General features: G+C 41.6%; 2 protein-coding genes across 6 annotated transcripts in view; one reads left to right on the top strand and one right to left on the bottom strand.

The window, feature by feature from the left end:
• Positions 1 to 4,592, top strand: part of sos2 (son of sevenless homolog 2 (Drosophila)) — a 35,864-nt gene extending 31,272 nt beyond the window's left edge. For 2 of the 3 annotated variants that reach the window (XM_034857560.1, XM_034857559.1), the window contains 4 exons: positions 245 to 509; positions 1,002 to 1,043; positions 1,228 to 1,331; positions 2,455 to 4,592. In XM_034857560.1, the coding sequence (XP_034713451.1) occupies positions 245 to 509; positions 1,002 to 1,043; positions 1,228 to 1,331; positions 2,455 to 2,955 (912 nt within the window). In that variant the 3' untranslated portion in view covers positions 2,956 to 4,592. The remainder of the gene's footprint in view (positions 1 to 244; positions 510 to 1,001; positions 1,044 to 1,227; positions 1,332 to 2,454) is intronic. The other variant, XM_034857561.1, reaches the window with a different exon arrangement.
• LOC117935418 lies at positions 4,517 to 13,879 on the bottom strand. Of its 3 annotated transcripts, none has more exons than XM_034857592.1 (14): positions 13,771 to 13,879; positions 13,233 to 13,277; positions 12,785 to 12,949; positions 12,472 to 12,572; positions 10,955 to 11,136; positions 10,431 to 10,551; positions 10,104 to 10,242; positions 9,923 to 10,018; positions 9,740 to 9,829; positions 9,144 to 9,289; positions 8,888 to 8,986; positions 8,059 to 8,737; positions 6,952 to 7,055; positions 4,517 to 6,741 (listed from the first exon to the last, which is right to left on the bottom strand). In XM_034857592.1, the coding sequence occupies exons 2-14, from the start codon at positions 13,272 to 13,274 to the stop codon at positions 6,639 to 6,641; spliced, it is 2,067 nt and encodes a 688-aa protein (XP_034713483.1). In that variant the 5' UTR covers positions 13,275 to 13,277; positions 13,771 to 13,879; the 3' UTR covers positions 4,517 to 6,638. The 3 variants fall into 3 exon arrangements, with proteins under 3 accessions (XP_034713483.1, XP_034713484.1, XP_034713485.1); XM_034857593.1 differs by having other exon boundaries at positions 8,888 to 8,989; positions 10,955 to 11,085; XM_034857594.1 differs by having other exon boundaries at positions 8,888 to 8,989; positions 10,955 to 11,082.
• Between the last annotated feature and the right edge of the window lie 946 nt (positions 13,880 to 14,825).

Genomic DNA, 14,825 nt, shown 5'->3' with positions numbered 1-14,825 from the left:
AGGCAGATAGGGTGACTCCACTGGACACTTCTATAATGAAGCCTGACCAAATAAGATGGAACAAACTGGTAGATTTATTTCGGAAATCTTGCCTTCTGCAGTGTGAACAAGTTATAAAAGCCTTTTAAGTCGTATTTTTTGCTATAAGTTTCAGTGAGCACTAGGTTCTTTCTCAGAGAAAGAGAGAACAGGTTGTATTGCTGATAAAATTCTCACTGTCAAATGTCTGTTTCTTCTCCTGTAGCCCAGGAAGACCATATACAATCTGAAATCCCCAGGGATACGGCCTGTGCGAACCTCTACCTCTGGCACCCTGAAGGGCCATCCCGTCCCCCTCGAAAGGGAGCCCCCACATAAGATCACCTTCCGGAGTATCGCCGAGACCGAGCCGGAGCCCCCGGCGTCGGCCTCGGTGCCCACCTCCCCGAACACGCCAACCCCTCCACAGTCAGCCTCCTCCGACCTCAGCTCAGTGTTCATGGACCACGACTTCAGCAGCTCCTATGGCGGTGAGTTCAGCTGATGCTTGCATCCTGGACTGATCACCTTTTTGTTCTTCTTCTTGAATATCAGGGAATATTCTTGCATGTGTATTCAAGACAGGGAAAGTTTCTCAACATTTCTATGGAAATCAGTAATTATCTTAGCTAGTTTTTTTTATTTTTATTGCAGTGTTTTACAGATCGATTGCATTACATGACCTACAGCTGTAGTGGGCTGCAGATTTTACTTAATACTATTTTTATTATTGCAAAGAGTACACCTTAATTGTGGCTAAGTGGACAATCATATTCCTGAGCCGTGCATGCTGGCAATATCTGCATCATATTGGCATAATGTTTTTTTTTTGTTTTTTTTAACAACCCTATAAAAAAAACTGGAACAAATCAAAAATTAAACACAGGGCCTGCTTTTGTCCGGAACACAAATGCAAATGGTAAGAGCATGCAGTCCACCTTTCTTGTGAAATCAATCATCTTCTCCCTATTTAAATTTTTCAGGAAGCAACTCCATATTTGCTCCTGTTCTCCTGCCGCCTTCAAGTGAGTGTGGGCCTTTCTGTTTTCAATGAAGTAGTTTTTACCTGATTGCTTTCTGCCGGACTGTCCAATGAATCATTCTTATACTCTTAAACTCACTTTGTGATCTGTGTGCTGTGATAGTGAGTAAGGCCTTTCATCCATACTACTTTTTTAACTCCAGGAGTTTCTTTCCTTTTTTTCTCAGAGTTCCAGTCTGTGTCTTGCGGCAGCCTCCACCAGCTTGGGGAGGAGCTGCAGAAGCCACCTCCTCTGCCGCCACGAAGGAAAGACGCAATGTCTGAAGCCAAAGTAAGAGCAGGGCCTCATTTCCTGTCACTTATGCCCCCAATTTAAACACCTTAACTCAGTTTGATAGGGTTGAACGGATAGCGATAAGTGCAAACGACAAGGCTAAGCTTTGAGGTGACTTGGAGAAAAGATTTATTTTAGCCGCATTTTATGTCATACATTACTAACTGACCCAAACAGGACACAATGATTAAAATAGACATTTAGCTGTTAAATAAGTACACCTGTGCTTACAAAGGACATTAAATGGGTTTAATATGAAGGACTACATTTTTCACGTGAGTATGACATCTGAGACATCGCTCCTACAGTAAAACATGGATGGATGATGGTAGGAATATCCACACAGACAGCGGCTCCCTGCTTTTTGGAATTTTTGACTTTTAAACGTAACCATGTTTACTCGAGAGTCCTCATCGCTTTCGGCCAGTTGGGACCAGTTCCACTGATTTTAGTTTTTCCTTGTTCAAGCAGAATCTGTTTATACTAGGGCTGTCAGTCGATCAAAATTATAAATAGCATAAGTGTCCCAGTTATCTCGCCATTAATTGCAAATTAATCCCATTTTTTAATCTGTTCTATATGTACTTAAGAAAGGATATTTCTAGTTTTTAATGCTCAAGTTGTATTGTATTTGTCTACATCAACAGTAAATAACTGTAGTCTCTAGGGAACCATCTGAAGGGCTTTATTTATCCATTTCTGCTCAAAGAGCTTTGATTCTGCTAGCCATCTACTCCTGTTCTAGGATGTATTATAAGATTATTTGCGTTAACTCGGTATTTATTTATTTATTGAAATTTTGACAGCTGTAGTTTATACTAAAATTTTTGGAGTCTTTCATTAGTATAGTACGTAAAGCTAATTGGTAATTTACAAAAAAGCTAAACTTAAGGTGTAAAAACAAAATCACTGTGGGGCAAGAAAAAAAAATTCATATTCTCATAATCCTCTTGTTACCCCTCAAATTTATGTTACGACCCCTTGTGGGGTCCCCACCTTCCATGATGGAAACCAGTGCTACACACTCAGTTCTAACCTGCACTGTGCATGTCAGGCTGACGTGTTTACTAATACATCTTGTTTGACACAGTTCTGATCTCAATGTGTCTCTGTGTCTCAGCTGAGCTCCGACAGCCCCCCAGCCATCCCTCCCCGGCTGCCCCCTCCTCTGCCCAGGAACCAGCCCCGAACGCACGTCTACAACGGTCCCCCCATGGACGGCCCACTGCCCAGCCCTCCTCCTCCGCCTCCCCGCGACCCTCTGCCCGACACGCCTCCCCCGGTGCCCCAGCGGCCCCCGGAGATCTTCATCAACTACCCAATCAACATGCAGCCTTCCCCTGTGGGCCGATACCACTGGGACTTTGGCAGCTCCCCAAGCTCCCCCAACACCCCGCCCAGCACGCCTTCACCCCGCATCCCACGGCGGAGCTGCCCGCTCAGCGCTAGCCAGAACAGCCTCTACCCTCTTCCTGTTCCCATCACTGCTCCACCTGTCCCGCCACGCCACAACTCCAGTCCACAACTCCCCAAACTCCCACCAAAGACATACAAAAGGGAGCTGCTGCAGCCACCGCTGCAAGGCCTCTCATTGGTGGAGAACACCGACAGCAGCCAGTGAGTCTGCATTCTTTTGTTTTTGTTTTTTTTAACACCTAGAGGTGATCTTGAAATGCAAACTTCAAACTGTATCCTGCAAACTACGACACAGTGGACTCAAAGCTACTGATCAGAAAGAATAACACTGCTCCACACGCTCTTAACTCCACCCACCCGCCCTCAGCATCAACCATTCACACCCCCGCTGTGCCTCTCAGGGGATCAGTAGCTCCGCCTTCATCATAAACCCTCTGTGCCAATGAGAAACCCTCACCGGTGTGCCAGCTAATAAACAACAAGGAGTCAAGTGTCTGTGTCTGTTTGTTATGTACGGAGTCTGCTCCTGATAAAAGTTCTCACCCCATCACTCTCTTAACTCACACTTACCCCACGTCCCACTCCTCTGTCAGGGTGGGGTGATGTGGGGGGGCCTTGGACTTTGTAGCCTCAAATGTCATGCTTTGTTTCTTTGGGCATTGACATCATCTGGAGTCCTGCTGCAGCTCACAGATTTTTAAGACCTCTCTCCTTCTCAACCATCCACTTAGACATAGCTCTTTCACGGTGGCTGTGAGCAGCAGACATTTCCATTGACTTGTGTTTCAAACTAACTGATAAACAGTTGCCAAAGTCTTATTGTATGCAGGGGGATAAGGGATTTTCTTTTTTAAACAAATGTGACATTCAAGTAACTCATAAAGGAGGCAACACTGAATCCCCCACCTTGTATTTCAACTGTACACTGTGACTGTATAGACGTGAGTCAAACTGTCTGACTGTTTTTTATTTGAAGACAAGCCTCTCCGCGGCCACAAAACGTTGCCTTTAAAAATCCAACAGCGGTGACCTCTGACCCCAGGCTCCAGTCCTCTCGGCCCAAATGGGGCAGCGAAAGCCGAGAACACTCCATTTGCACATCGAGTTTGGGCAAAGTCAGCCGATTTTGATCCAATAAAATATCTCTCTGCGCTGACAGAGGGAGGTCTGCTACGATCTCAAACGGCACCGTTCCAGGACAAAGACGAGGAGAGAAAAGAGGGAAACCTTTTTCTCTCTCTCTCTCCATCTCTTCTAAAGCTGATGTCTCAACCGATACCCTTACAGACATGCGCTGCTGTCTTGACACTGTGCTCTTCTTCACAAGTTCCAGTGACCCAACTCTTCTTTGTTGGTATTAAAACTCAGCACTGGAAGCAGCAACCTCCTACTAGAGCTGGGTCAGCTCCCCGCAGTGGTGGCTCAAATTACCTAAAAAAAAAAAAAAAGAAAAAATGAAAAAGAGGAACTTCTTCTTCTACTCAACTTCTTCTTTCTGTCTCTTTTTCTGCTTGAAAACATTGTTTCACTTTGGAAAGACTGAAATAATCCATACATCATGCTCAGATGTGCCTTTTTATTTTGTTTTCTACTTTACAGAAATAAGCAAATGGTGTCTAAAATGCTAAAAAATAAAGTTGCCTATGTAATGTTTAGAACAAAGCTATACACTATGAAATTGTACATGTTTGTGGATACTGTGTATATATAACATGTATACACTAACTAAATAATTTGTATAAAGTGTCAAGTTTTTTTCCCTGTTGTATTGTACCCTCATCCGCATCTGTTCAGTCGAATATTGCCTAATAATCCAATGCTGCTACAGTCGGATAAAAAAAACAAAAAAACTAAACCAGAAAAAAACAGGTCACTGTCACTAACTTACTTACAGACAATCTCCAGTTGAAACACTGGGAGTATTAACTGAGGAAAGCCATTTTTTTCTTCCCTGCCCCTTAGCTGTTTTAACGCAATGAAAAAATAGAAAAAAGAAATACAGTTTAAAATGCCAAGCACTTACTTAGACGTGTGCTTCACTTTGTACATCCTACTAATTGTCTATTCTCCTTTTCAAAGATTTTTAATGCTAACACTCATTAAATAGAGGTTGGAATTGTATTAAAGTTGCAGTTGAACATACACAAACTTATATTCAATTGCAAGTATTTGAGCATAGTGAAGAATTTGACTTTTTTTTTCTGAGAAACACACTTTGTGCACTTTAGGCTGTACTGTTGAAGAGCCCCAGTTGTTATAGGTCATGTTTGTAAATGCAATGGCCGTATGCAACTGTTGAAACTCACTTCCTACATGGATCAGGGCAGACAAACAAAAGTCGACCACCTCACTTTTATCCCTGTGTGTTTTAAAAGACACAACATCTGAGGATGTCTGACCACCATGAGCTGAATGTCAGCATAATTTCAATATCTCACTCATGCCCCTTGTTCTTGCTGTGTTCTGTGCACGTGATGATGGATGATTAAACTTCTGATCATACTAGAGATAAAAGGGGAGTTCTGGAGGATGACAGCTGAAGTCAAATCCCTTCACTGTCTTCATCAGTGACTGTAAAAAGAAGGTCTTCACTCATGTCCATTTCCCCGTTTTGAAGTTTCAGTACTGGTGGGGTTAATCTCGCCAAATTTGACTTTTTGTTTTCTATGTTAGTTTTGTTTTTAAACCCCAGCCTTGACAGAATAACAGATTGGTTTTCCTCCGGTGGCACTGTAACAGCTTGATCCAGCAGTCGGTTTATTTGATGGTATGTGGCCTTTTAACTGCTTTGTATTAATGGTCTTGATGAGATTAATAAATCACCCAGTCTTATTTTGTACTGAACTATTCAATTCTCTTGTTTTTTTTCAGGAAATTTAGCTTTCTGCATAAGCTAAAGCCAGATGTTGGCACGTTGAAAAGATTGAGGAATTGATAAAGAAATAGGTTTGGCTTTTTCGCTTGCTTGTTGAGAGTCAAATGAGAAGAGTGATAGGCCTACCACAAAATGATTTCTGTATTTATGACTATACTTCTTGTGTCTGAGTAACACCTGTGTTTTTGGACTAATTAAACAAACGAGATATACCATGCTAATTATTGAGTTTTAAAAGTGCTTTTAGGTTGATTCTGTTACTATTTAATTGGGCTTGGCTGGCTTTTTCCGGACTTTGTGCTAAGCTAGCTTTAAGCTAGCCGGCTGTTATGTGTAACATAGCTTCATAGCAAAATAGCTATCTAGCTAGCCAATGTTAACTTGCTATCAGAAGACCTCATCTAGCTAAGTTACCTTTGGCTAGTAAACGTTAACTCTCCACCAGAAAGCAAAATAAGCGTATTTCCAAGTGTTTCTACCTATACTGTTTCCTTTAGCTAGCTAGATATTAAAATCTAGCTAGTCTTAAACTCAAACTCTAGTCTTAAATTAAAGTTAAATATGTATTAACGTTCCATAACATCCATAACATTAGTAATGTTACCTTTCTTTAGCTACACATTGATGTTATATAAACCATTTCACCTTCAGTTAAAATACAATTGTCTGGAATATTTAACTTTTTAAATGCAAATTTGCCCGAAATGCGTCAGTCGAACCTGCGTTTAAAAAAAAAAGAAATACTTCTATCAATTGTAAAATGTAGGTAATCTGAGTAAACCTAAGTGCCAAATAAAGATGTCTGTCATGTTTACAAAGGTTCAGCTTTAACAAAGAAACTAAACTTTTTTAAGGGTTACTAATTTGACATACATGCATTGCTGTCATGGCCTTTGGGGGAAATGTGTCCATCAAAGAAATCACAAATTGGGCTCAAGTTGGACAGTAAGTTCAAAGTTTTGTGTTCAACAGTTTTTAGTAATAGTCCTCATGTCTCTGGGGCTGGGTGAGGGTCAAACGGTGCTGCAGGGTCCCTCACTGTCCTCACTGTCCTCCCACAACCCTCCACCGCTCATGGCTGCAGTATGGTTACCTCTCTGCTGAGGCAGGCCTGGTCTAAAGAGATAAGAGAGAAATTCAAGCTCAGAAAAGCAACAGGTAAAAGTATATTTATTTCATTAATCTAATTTTTCTTTGTGTATTATATCTACGCTGATAGCAACAATGCACATGTGAATTTGGTTGTTTGTTGCTAGTACATTTCTGTATCACTGAGTGAAGATTAAGTGTCAGCACTGAATAATTCTACCTGATAAAGGCTTTTACCTCAGATTTTCTCTACTCGGGTTGACATTTTGAAAGCTTTGCCTCGCTGGAGCTTGAATCGGTACGAAGCCTTGTCTGTGGTCTTTCTCTGGAGCTGCATCAGCCTAGTACGTGCAAAGATGTGGAAATACAGAGAGCAGGTTAGAGTGAGCGACAGGGAAACAGAGAAAGAAGAAATACTCCACCAATTTGTCTTTCACATAAAGTTAATTTCACCAGTGATACTACTAAGCCCTTAGAGTGGGGAAAACCCTGACGAATGCCCTGCAAATTTGAGATTTGCTCTGCAAGTCCACTCTAACTGAGAAATGTCCGGTGTCAACTTATACCGCCTATGGTGTCAATCAGGCTACTAAGCCTGTGGAAAGAGGAATGTCCTCAGTGTCTCTGGAGGAGCTTTGTCTGCCTTATAAACCCGATTATGTAGTAATTTGCGTAAGGTCCAATACAGAGAGAGTTTTTAATGAAAACATGCTACCAAGCTGATTAACCTGTTCATTCTTTTTTAAATCTTCAATGCGTATATACCGGATGCCCCTGTAATATGTTTTGTTACATCTTATCCTACAGTATCTCCCATATGTCAGAAACTCTTAAAAACCTGTGAATAGATTTTGGTGGACTTCAAATCTTTGAATATTTTCACTATTTCCTTAAGAACAATGACAATCTGGTACATGTGTCCGAGATGTATGTATCACTATCTGCATTGCCACAAAAAACACTTTCTTTTATTAAAGCAACTAGATGCATTTTTTGGTATGCAAGTATAGTTTCTTTGTTGTTTGAGTGTGTAAGTTTAAAAAAAAAAAAAACACTCAATGGAAGCTGCAGAAGATTTGTTTCTGCACCAATCTACCACGAGGAGGTGCAATTCAACTCATATTGGTTTTAATATCACAAACGTGCAGCTCTACGCAGCCTTGGCAGAGGTATGGGCTCCTTGAGCAATTTTTAGTTTTTCTCATGTTTTGAATGCATGTACTACACCACATTGGCAATATTTCATTCTGAACCAGGATGTTGCTGATACTGTAATATACCAAAAGAAGGCCCTGGAAGCACCAAACATGATGGTTATGTAACAAAACACTAAGAACTAAATACCTGTTTGGATGGATCATCCCAGATGGGCCTGAAGGCACTTTTTGGATGTAAAGGAGTAGACCCCTTCCTGACATTGACCAGCCGCTTCCCGTAGGAGCTGATGAGGCATGGCGTCGGCACATCCACACACGGCCCTGCAGTGCTTCTCAGAGGTGGGTGAGGGGTTAATCTGGGAATCTGCCACCTCAAACACACAGTCCTCTCTCTGGGTGGCTCCCTCGACTGCTGCTGCTGGCTGTATGAGGGCTTCAACAGCACCGGCACCTGGCTGTCCTCCTCTTCATCCTCCCCACTGTTACTGCTCATCATCTCCCTGCGGAGTGTGCCGTCAGGGCTGCAGGAGGTGACGGAGGAGTAATCAAAGGCTGAGGTGTCATCTGGGTCTGTCTCGCAGTCCTCAAGGCTGTGGTTGGTGTGAGGTGCCTCCAGCCCGGTGCTACCTTTCCCGTTGGGCTGGCTGTAGGTGCCCTGGCCTGAGTCGCTGTTCTCTCCCCATGCTGCTGCGTCAGGAGTGACGAGGGTGCAGTAAGCGTGTCCACAGTCCCGGGCCGGCTGGTTCAGGAGGGTCCGGTCGCTTCCACAGCCCTTCCTCCTCACTGGGCTGCAGGACCAGCACTCCAGACGCATCGAGTGACTGCCGTCGACTCCGTTAGTGAGGTTGACAGCCTGCTGGTCATCTCTGTAGGAAGGAGAGTGGATGTTTTTATAACAGGATGCCCACATCAGCTGTGAAGTCACTTGTCTGAAAATGTCTGAGCTTGACATTTTTGCACTGCAGGTGCTCCTGTGCTTGCTGTACTGACTAGAGCCAGCCGAGGGCGACACTCACCTCTGAGCTGCAGTGTTGGACTCGTGCTGGGATTCTCTGGTCTGTTGGTTCCTTGTGCAACAATTTGCAGAGGATCCACCAGCCGCTGCATCAGAGCAGCTGTATGTGTATATTTTTTAATGTCAGAATTTATCAATGAGCCAACAACACAATCACAGGCAGTCAACATAAATCTACATAAGCAGCTAATATGATAGATTGGCTGTCTATAGTTAGAGTTAGTATAGAGAAGATTGTCAGATGGTGACGCCCTAACCTTTGTCCAGCTCCTTCTCCTTCCTCCCATCGGACGTCTTCCTCCAGGATCTCATGACAGCGGGACAAAATGCTCCTCAGCGCTCGCTCAGTCCCCAGCAGGAGGCTGCAATCAGGATGCTCTTTACCCGTCCACTGCAACAAGTTCTGCAGAAGGAAAATCCCTAGTCACTACACTTTGCATTAACCTCCACCCTGGACTCTACATCTGCCCATAGCACATACTATATACTGTATATATATATATATATATATATATATTTAGCACATTCTGCACGCAACCCATTTAGCATTTTTATCTTATGCAAAACAGTAGTTTTGTTTGTATATACAGTATGTGTTTCACCATTCACCAAGGCAAATTCCACATTAAGTGTAACTCTTTTTGGCTATGAACCCTTTTATGATTTTAATACTGATCTCTGGCCTTCTACTGTCCTTGAAAAAACAACAGCAACAACCTCATAGGTTGTACGTCTTATTTTAGCCATTCTGAAAACTCAACCTCCTCAACTTTAGGTTCAGTGTTGACCTGCAGTGTCACGCCTTGTGTGGCTGCAGCTCTATAAAGTGGACTCACTGTGGCTGCTGCCTCACCTGAATGTGGCTCAGGTAGCTGTGTATGCGAGAGACAGGTGCCAACAGCTGGGAGAGCAGTTTCATTTCCTCTCTCTCCATCTGGCCGCACTGTTAAATGCAGACATAAAATATCCATCAGCACGTCTGGTCTCTCAAATACATTATGACTGAATGATGTCAACGCTGTGTCACTTTAAATACCTGTATATTCTCTGAATGATTTAATCTGTTGAACTCCAGTGAGAGGAATGACGCCAGGCTGGTTGTGTATTCAAGGTACATATCCGAAAAGGCTGTCTGGACATCCCAAATCAGAGCAATTGTGAATCAGTGTTCAGTGTAATGGGCTCAAATCATTAAAAAAAAGAGAGCATCAATTTACGTCATTTTGTCCGATAAGCTGCACCAGGATGTCTCCAACCAGAGATTTCCAGTGCTCAGCAGATAACCGCTCCTGCAGGGTGTTTCTGAAGAGCAGATGCCGCTGTAACAGCTGCTCCACAATCTTTACGTATGTCTGACTGGATCAGGACACATTACAACAAAGTGAGGTGATTTAAAGCAAAGCAGAGAGAGAATATTCACTTGAAGCTTTTGCATCTGTCTGGAATTCATGTAAGCAACGATTAAGAATCTGGTATTTTTTTTTTTAATGAAAATACCTGAGCTGTTCTTTTCTAAGTTCTACTGTCTGCTGTTTAGCACTTACTATGGCTCCACGGTCATCTGATGAGCTGCTGGTGTCTTGTATTTTTCATACAGCTGATTTAAGGTCGACACGTACTCCCACTCAGAATGCAGAAGTTGCATCGCCACCTGATGCCGTGCATCTGTGCAAAAAAAATGTGAAGCTTTGTAGATGTGCCTTTCACTTATAATCAACAATTCAATTCAACAAATAATGTCACAATGTGACTAACATGTGACAAGTTTAATCCCCACTGTGTTCATCTTAAAGTAGACAACCACAATAAAGGGCTGAGCTAAAGTGTTTTGGAAGGTGCTTAACCTCAAGTGGCTTCAGTAACAAACAGTTCCCAAACATCTGTATCACTTCAGTTTTTAAGTTTTAAAAGATTAAATGGTTTTAAAAAGCCAAGTGGGAAATTTGGTACAGCTAAGACGTCTTCCTGACAGCAGCTGTCACTGGTAGCAGATGTAACATGTTTCATTTGCTTATTGTTGGTTGAAGCACCATAGTATGATCTCATCCAGTTAAACTAAGCTGCTCACCCGTGCCTTCGTTGAGCCCTGCTTTGAGGCCCTGCAGGAAGCAGTGGAGGAGTAGTTTCCCTCTGGACAGAAAGGCTGCTGGAGCAGACGAACAGTCGCACTGTTCACAGGCCGACTCTGCTGGGTCACTGCTGCACAACAGAGGACAGATGGCAACATGTTCCTCTGCAGGTTTTACTTCTCTGTTATAAAAAATGTTGCCTAGTCAGCATGTTATTACCACCTGCTGACTAGGTAAAAACAGCCTTTTTTACGACTAATTGTTTCCCACTGAGAATTATGACATTAAAATGAACACATAATATACATATGGATTTCCTGTAAAGAAGTAAAAACATAGTTAAGAAGAATTTTTATGTTATATTCTGGATTTTACACTTTGTATGATGTGTTCAGATATGGCAGAAATTTTACAGCAAGTTTACAAATCAGGAAAGAGTTTTTCTGGCCCCTTAGAACAAAGTACACATGAAACCAATTACAGTTCTGCATTTGCCTTCATATTTGAGCTGTTTTTGTTTTGGTAATTACAATATTTTTATGATTTAAAAAAAGTGTTTCTCTTCATGTTTGCACTTAATTTCTTGTATGTGTTTTGTCCTTTGGGGCCAAGGTGGGAGGGGGCTTTCTGCTTTCAGGCTGGATTAAAGGCAGATAAAGAGTAAAGTCTGATGAAAAAATCAAGTCAAACATGTTTCTCTTTCTCTGTGACGTAAAAAGGAAAACAATAAAATCAGTGTCAAATATGGTCTTTATTTTAAAGGTCCCATGACATGATGCTCTTTGGATGCTTTTATATAGATCTTAGTGGTCCCCTAATCCTGTATCTGAAGTCTCTTTTATATAGACCTTAGTGGTCCCCTAGTACTGTATCTGAAGTCTCTTTTATATAGACCTTAGTGGTCCCCTAGTACTGTATCTGAAGTCTCTTTTATATAGACCTTAGTGGTCCCCTAATACTGTATCTGAAGTCTCTTTTATTTAGACCTTAGTGGTCCCCTAATACTGTATCTGAAGTCTCTTTTATGTAGACCTTAGTGGTCCCCTAATCCTGTATCTGAAGTCTCTTTTATGTAGACCTTAGTGGTCCCCTAATACTATATCTGAAGTCTCTTTTATGTAGACCTTAGTGGTCCCCTAATCCTGTATCTGAAGTCTCTTTTATGTAGACCTTAGTGGTCCCCTAATACTGTATCTGAAGTCTCTTTTATGTAGACCTTAGTGGTCCCCTAATACTATATCTGAAGTCTCTTTTATGTAGACCTTAGTGGTCCCCTAATCCTGTATCTGAAGTATCTTTTATATAGACCTTAGTGGTCCCCTAATACTATATCTGAAGTATCTTTTATATAGATCTTAGTGGTCCACTAATCCTGTATCTGAAGTCTCTTTTATATAGACCTTAGTGGTTGTCTTAGTGGTTTGTCATGTAAACACTATCTTTGATTACTTTCTATTTCATGAATTCTCTTTCTGTGCATTCTGTGCACACTGTGGTTCAGTGTTTTTGTTTTTACCTTTCTCTGTGTTTGGATGTAGAGCTCTTTCCATCCTGCAGAGGTCTCTGTCTGTTACTGTACAGCTGTAGGATCTGACACTGCATCACCCCAAGTTCTTCCTGTAGGATGACAAGGCGTTTGGTAAAGCTAAGTATGTGTACATTTATTCCTTGTAATATCTGTTATGGATGCACATGAGAGAATCCAGTCAAATTTGATTGTCGGTAACGTGTTTGTGTTACCTTAAATTAATATGTAAATTGCGCACATACTGTTACCAAACTTTTCACATTAGATTTTTTTTTAATAGTTCAATAAGTGTGAGTCTCACCCTCAGTGACTCGACCAGAGTCTCCAAACGAAGAGCTTTCTTCTGGCAGATCCTCCGGTTCTCCCCCAGCTCCTCCCGCAGGTACGTGTCTCCATGTTGGATCTGACTGAGCTCCAGCAGAGCGCTGGTGAACCCCGTCTTCAGCTCTGAGACCATGCATTGCAACTGGCGGGACAGCAGGTGTCATGCATTGCTCAAAATTTGATGTATTAACAAGGCACAAAAAGCACACACTCTTACACTTCTGTTCACTGTAATCAGTGTAAGCCAAGGTAGACAAGAACATCCTTTGAATATCTAAACTGTATTTTGATCCAGGATTACACTCTTGGACATCAAAGGGAGTGCATTTACCATCTAGTGCACATTTTCCACATAATAGGAGCTTTAGATTTCAGCTGTCTCTTTAACAAAGCCAGGCTGGCTACTGAGGGAAGGTGCAGAATACCTTGGAGATTTCAGTGACAAGCTCTGCCTCTTGAGGCTTCATGACCTGTACAGAGAGAGAAACACACACAAACAAGGCTGTTTGCAAACACTCGGTTATTAATGTGCACAGACTGTGCTGCCTGAATAACCTTGTTGATTTTTCTAGCTCATAGACTGCAGAGGAAAGTTCAGTTTGGTGAGTTCACCATTCAGAGAAGAGCATGTTCTCCTGTGTAATTCACTCCAAACATAGATCAGATAGCATTCACACAAGAGGGACAAAGCCGGGAAAGTCTACCTATTTTTTTTTCTCAGGAAAGTGAATCTTTAACCTCTTCCTAACCAAATGCACACATACATTTCAAGAAACAGACAGAAATGGAATACAAGCATGCACCGAGTTTAATCTAGAAGTTTTGGTTTGAAGCACAATTAATGTGAATTATGATATTATGTATTCTTTCTACCTGTATAGTAAAACCAATACATTTACTAGAACAGTTATTATAACATTCTTAACCAGGTATAATGACCATAATCGTGTTTGTTTTTGGTACCTGCTCAGATGTTGCCCCTGCCAGCAGCCCCTCTGCTAAGGAACTGGCGAGCCAGCCAAAGAGCTGAGCCCTGCAGGGGAAATGGCTGCAGGAGCCAAGATCCCTCCTTGTAATTCTGCTGACAGAAGGTAAGTCACGGATCAGCAGAGACTAGAAAACGGAATACTATGTTTTTAACGGCAAATACATCCTTTAAAATCAGTTTTTAACAGATTCATAACAGATATCCTTATTTTATTTCACTTTTGTGGAACTGAAAATACAGTATGTGGTAATCACATTTTATAGAAGCTTTTAAGACTGATGTGCATGCTAGCTACTTAAAAACATATAATATATCTAAGCATAATTACAACGTCAGCGGTGTCCAAATAGTAAAGAATCCACCAAAAAAAGAAGCGTACGGTAAAGACTGACTGCCGAAGCAACAAATATACAAAAATAACACAGGAAACTCACCTCAGTTAAAGCTCTTCAATATTGCTTCTGCAGACATCTGAAAAGATGCAGTGAATCCAAAAAGACTTAGTATTTCCAGTGTTTCAACTTGTCCTCAGTCATTTGCGGTGCTTGAAGGCGGGAGTCTCGTGTGTGAGCTGCGTGCTGCTCTGCGCGGACAGCAGATGTCCCGCACGAGCTCAGTGAGGAGTCAGGTCCACTCTATGGACCATGTAAATACCAAGTATTGCACGACTTATTGGTGTGCATCCGTGTAAATATATTCTGTTCTATTGTTATATTACCAACATGTTTAGTTGTTTTTTGGTTTAATTTAGCTTTATTTTTTCACGTCACGACGTAGTTTTTTGTTGAAATAATATGGAAATGGGAAATTTTGCATACTTGGAAATTTTGTCAGTGGTAGTGTGATTTCCTATAAATCGTTGCAAAATACAAATGAGATAAGCCAAGAAAACGATCAGGACTATTATATTACTATAAGAAAATGATTGAAAACAACATATAAATGAGAGAGATTACATTATATAGCCTATTAAATGAATTGTGCAAATGTAGTAATAATAATAATATAATAACTTGATAAAAAATAATAA

The sequence above is a fragment of the Etheostoma cragini genome, chromosome 20, assembly GCF_013103735.1.
Source record: "Etheostoma cragini isolate CJK2018 chromosome 20, CSU_Ecrag_1.0, whole genome shotgun sequence".
In the NCBI taxonomy this organism is placed as follows: domain Eukaryota; kingdom Metazoa; phylum Chordata; class Actinopteri; order Perciformes; family Percidae; genus Etheostoma; species Etheostoma cragini.
The sequence above is the reverse complement of the archived record's forward strand: the minus strand, read 5'-3'. Positions and strand labels throughout refer to the sequence as shown.

Coding starts and splice junctions, on each gene's coding strand:
- LOC117935418 (XM_034857592.1), bottom strand. CDS start 13,274: ATGAAGCCTCAAGAGGCAGAGCTTGTCACTGAAATCTCCAAG. Junction 11,137..12,471: donor ACATCCAAACACAGAGAAAG/GTAAAAACAAAA, acceptor TTTTTATAACAG/AGAAGTAAAACCTGCAGAGG. Junction 6,742..6,951: donor CCGAGTAGAGAAAATCTGAG/GTAAAAGCCTTT, acceptor TTATCTCTTTAG/ACCAGGCCTGCCTCAGCAGA.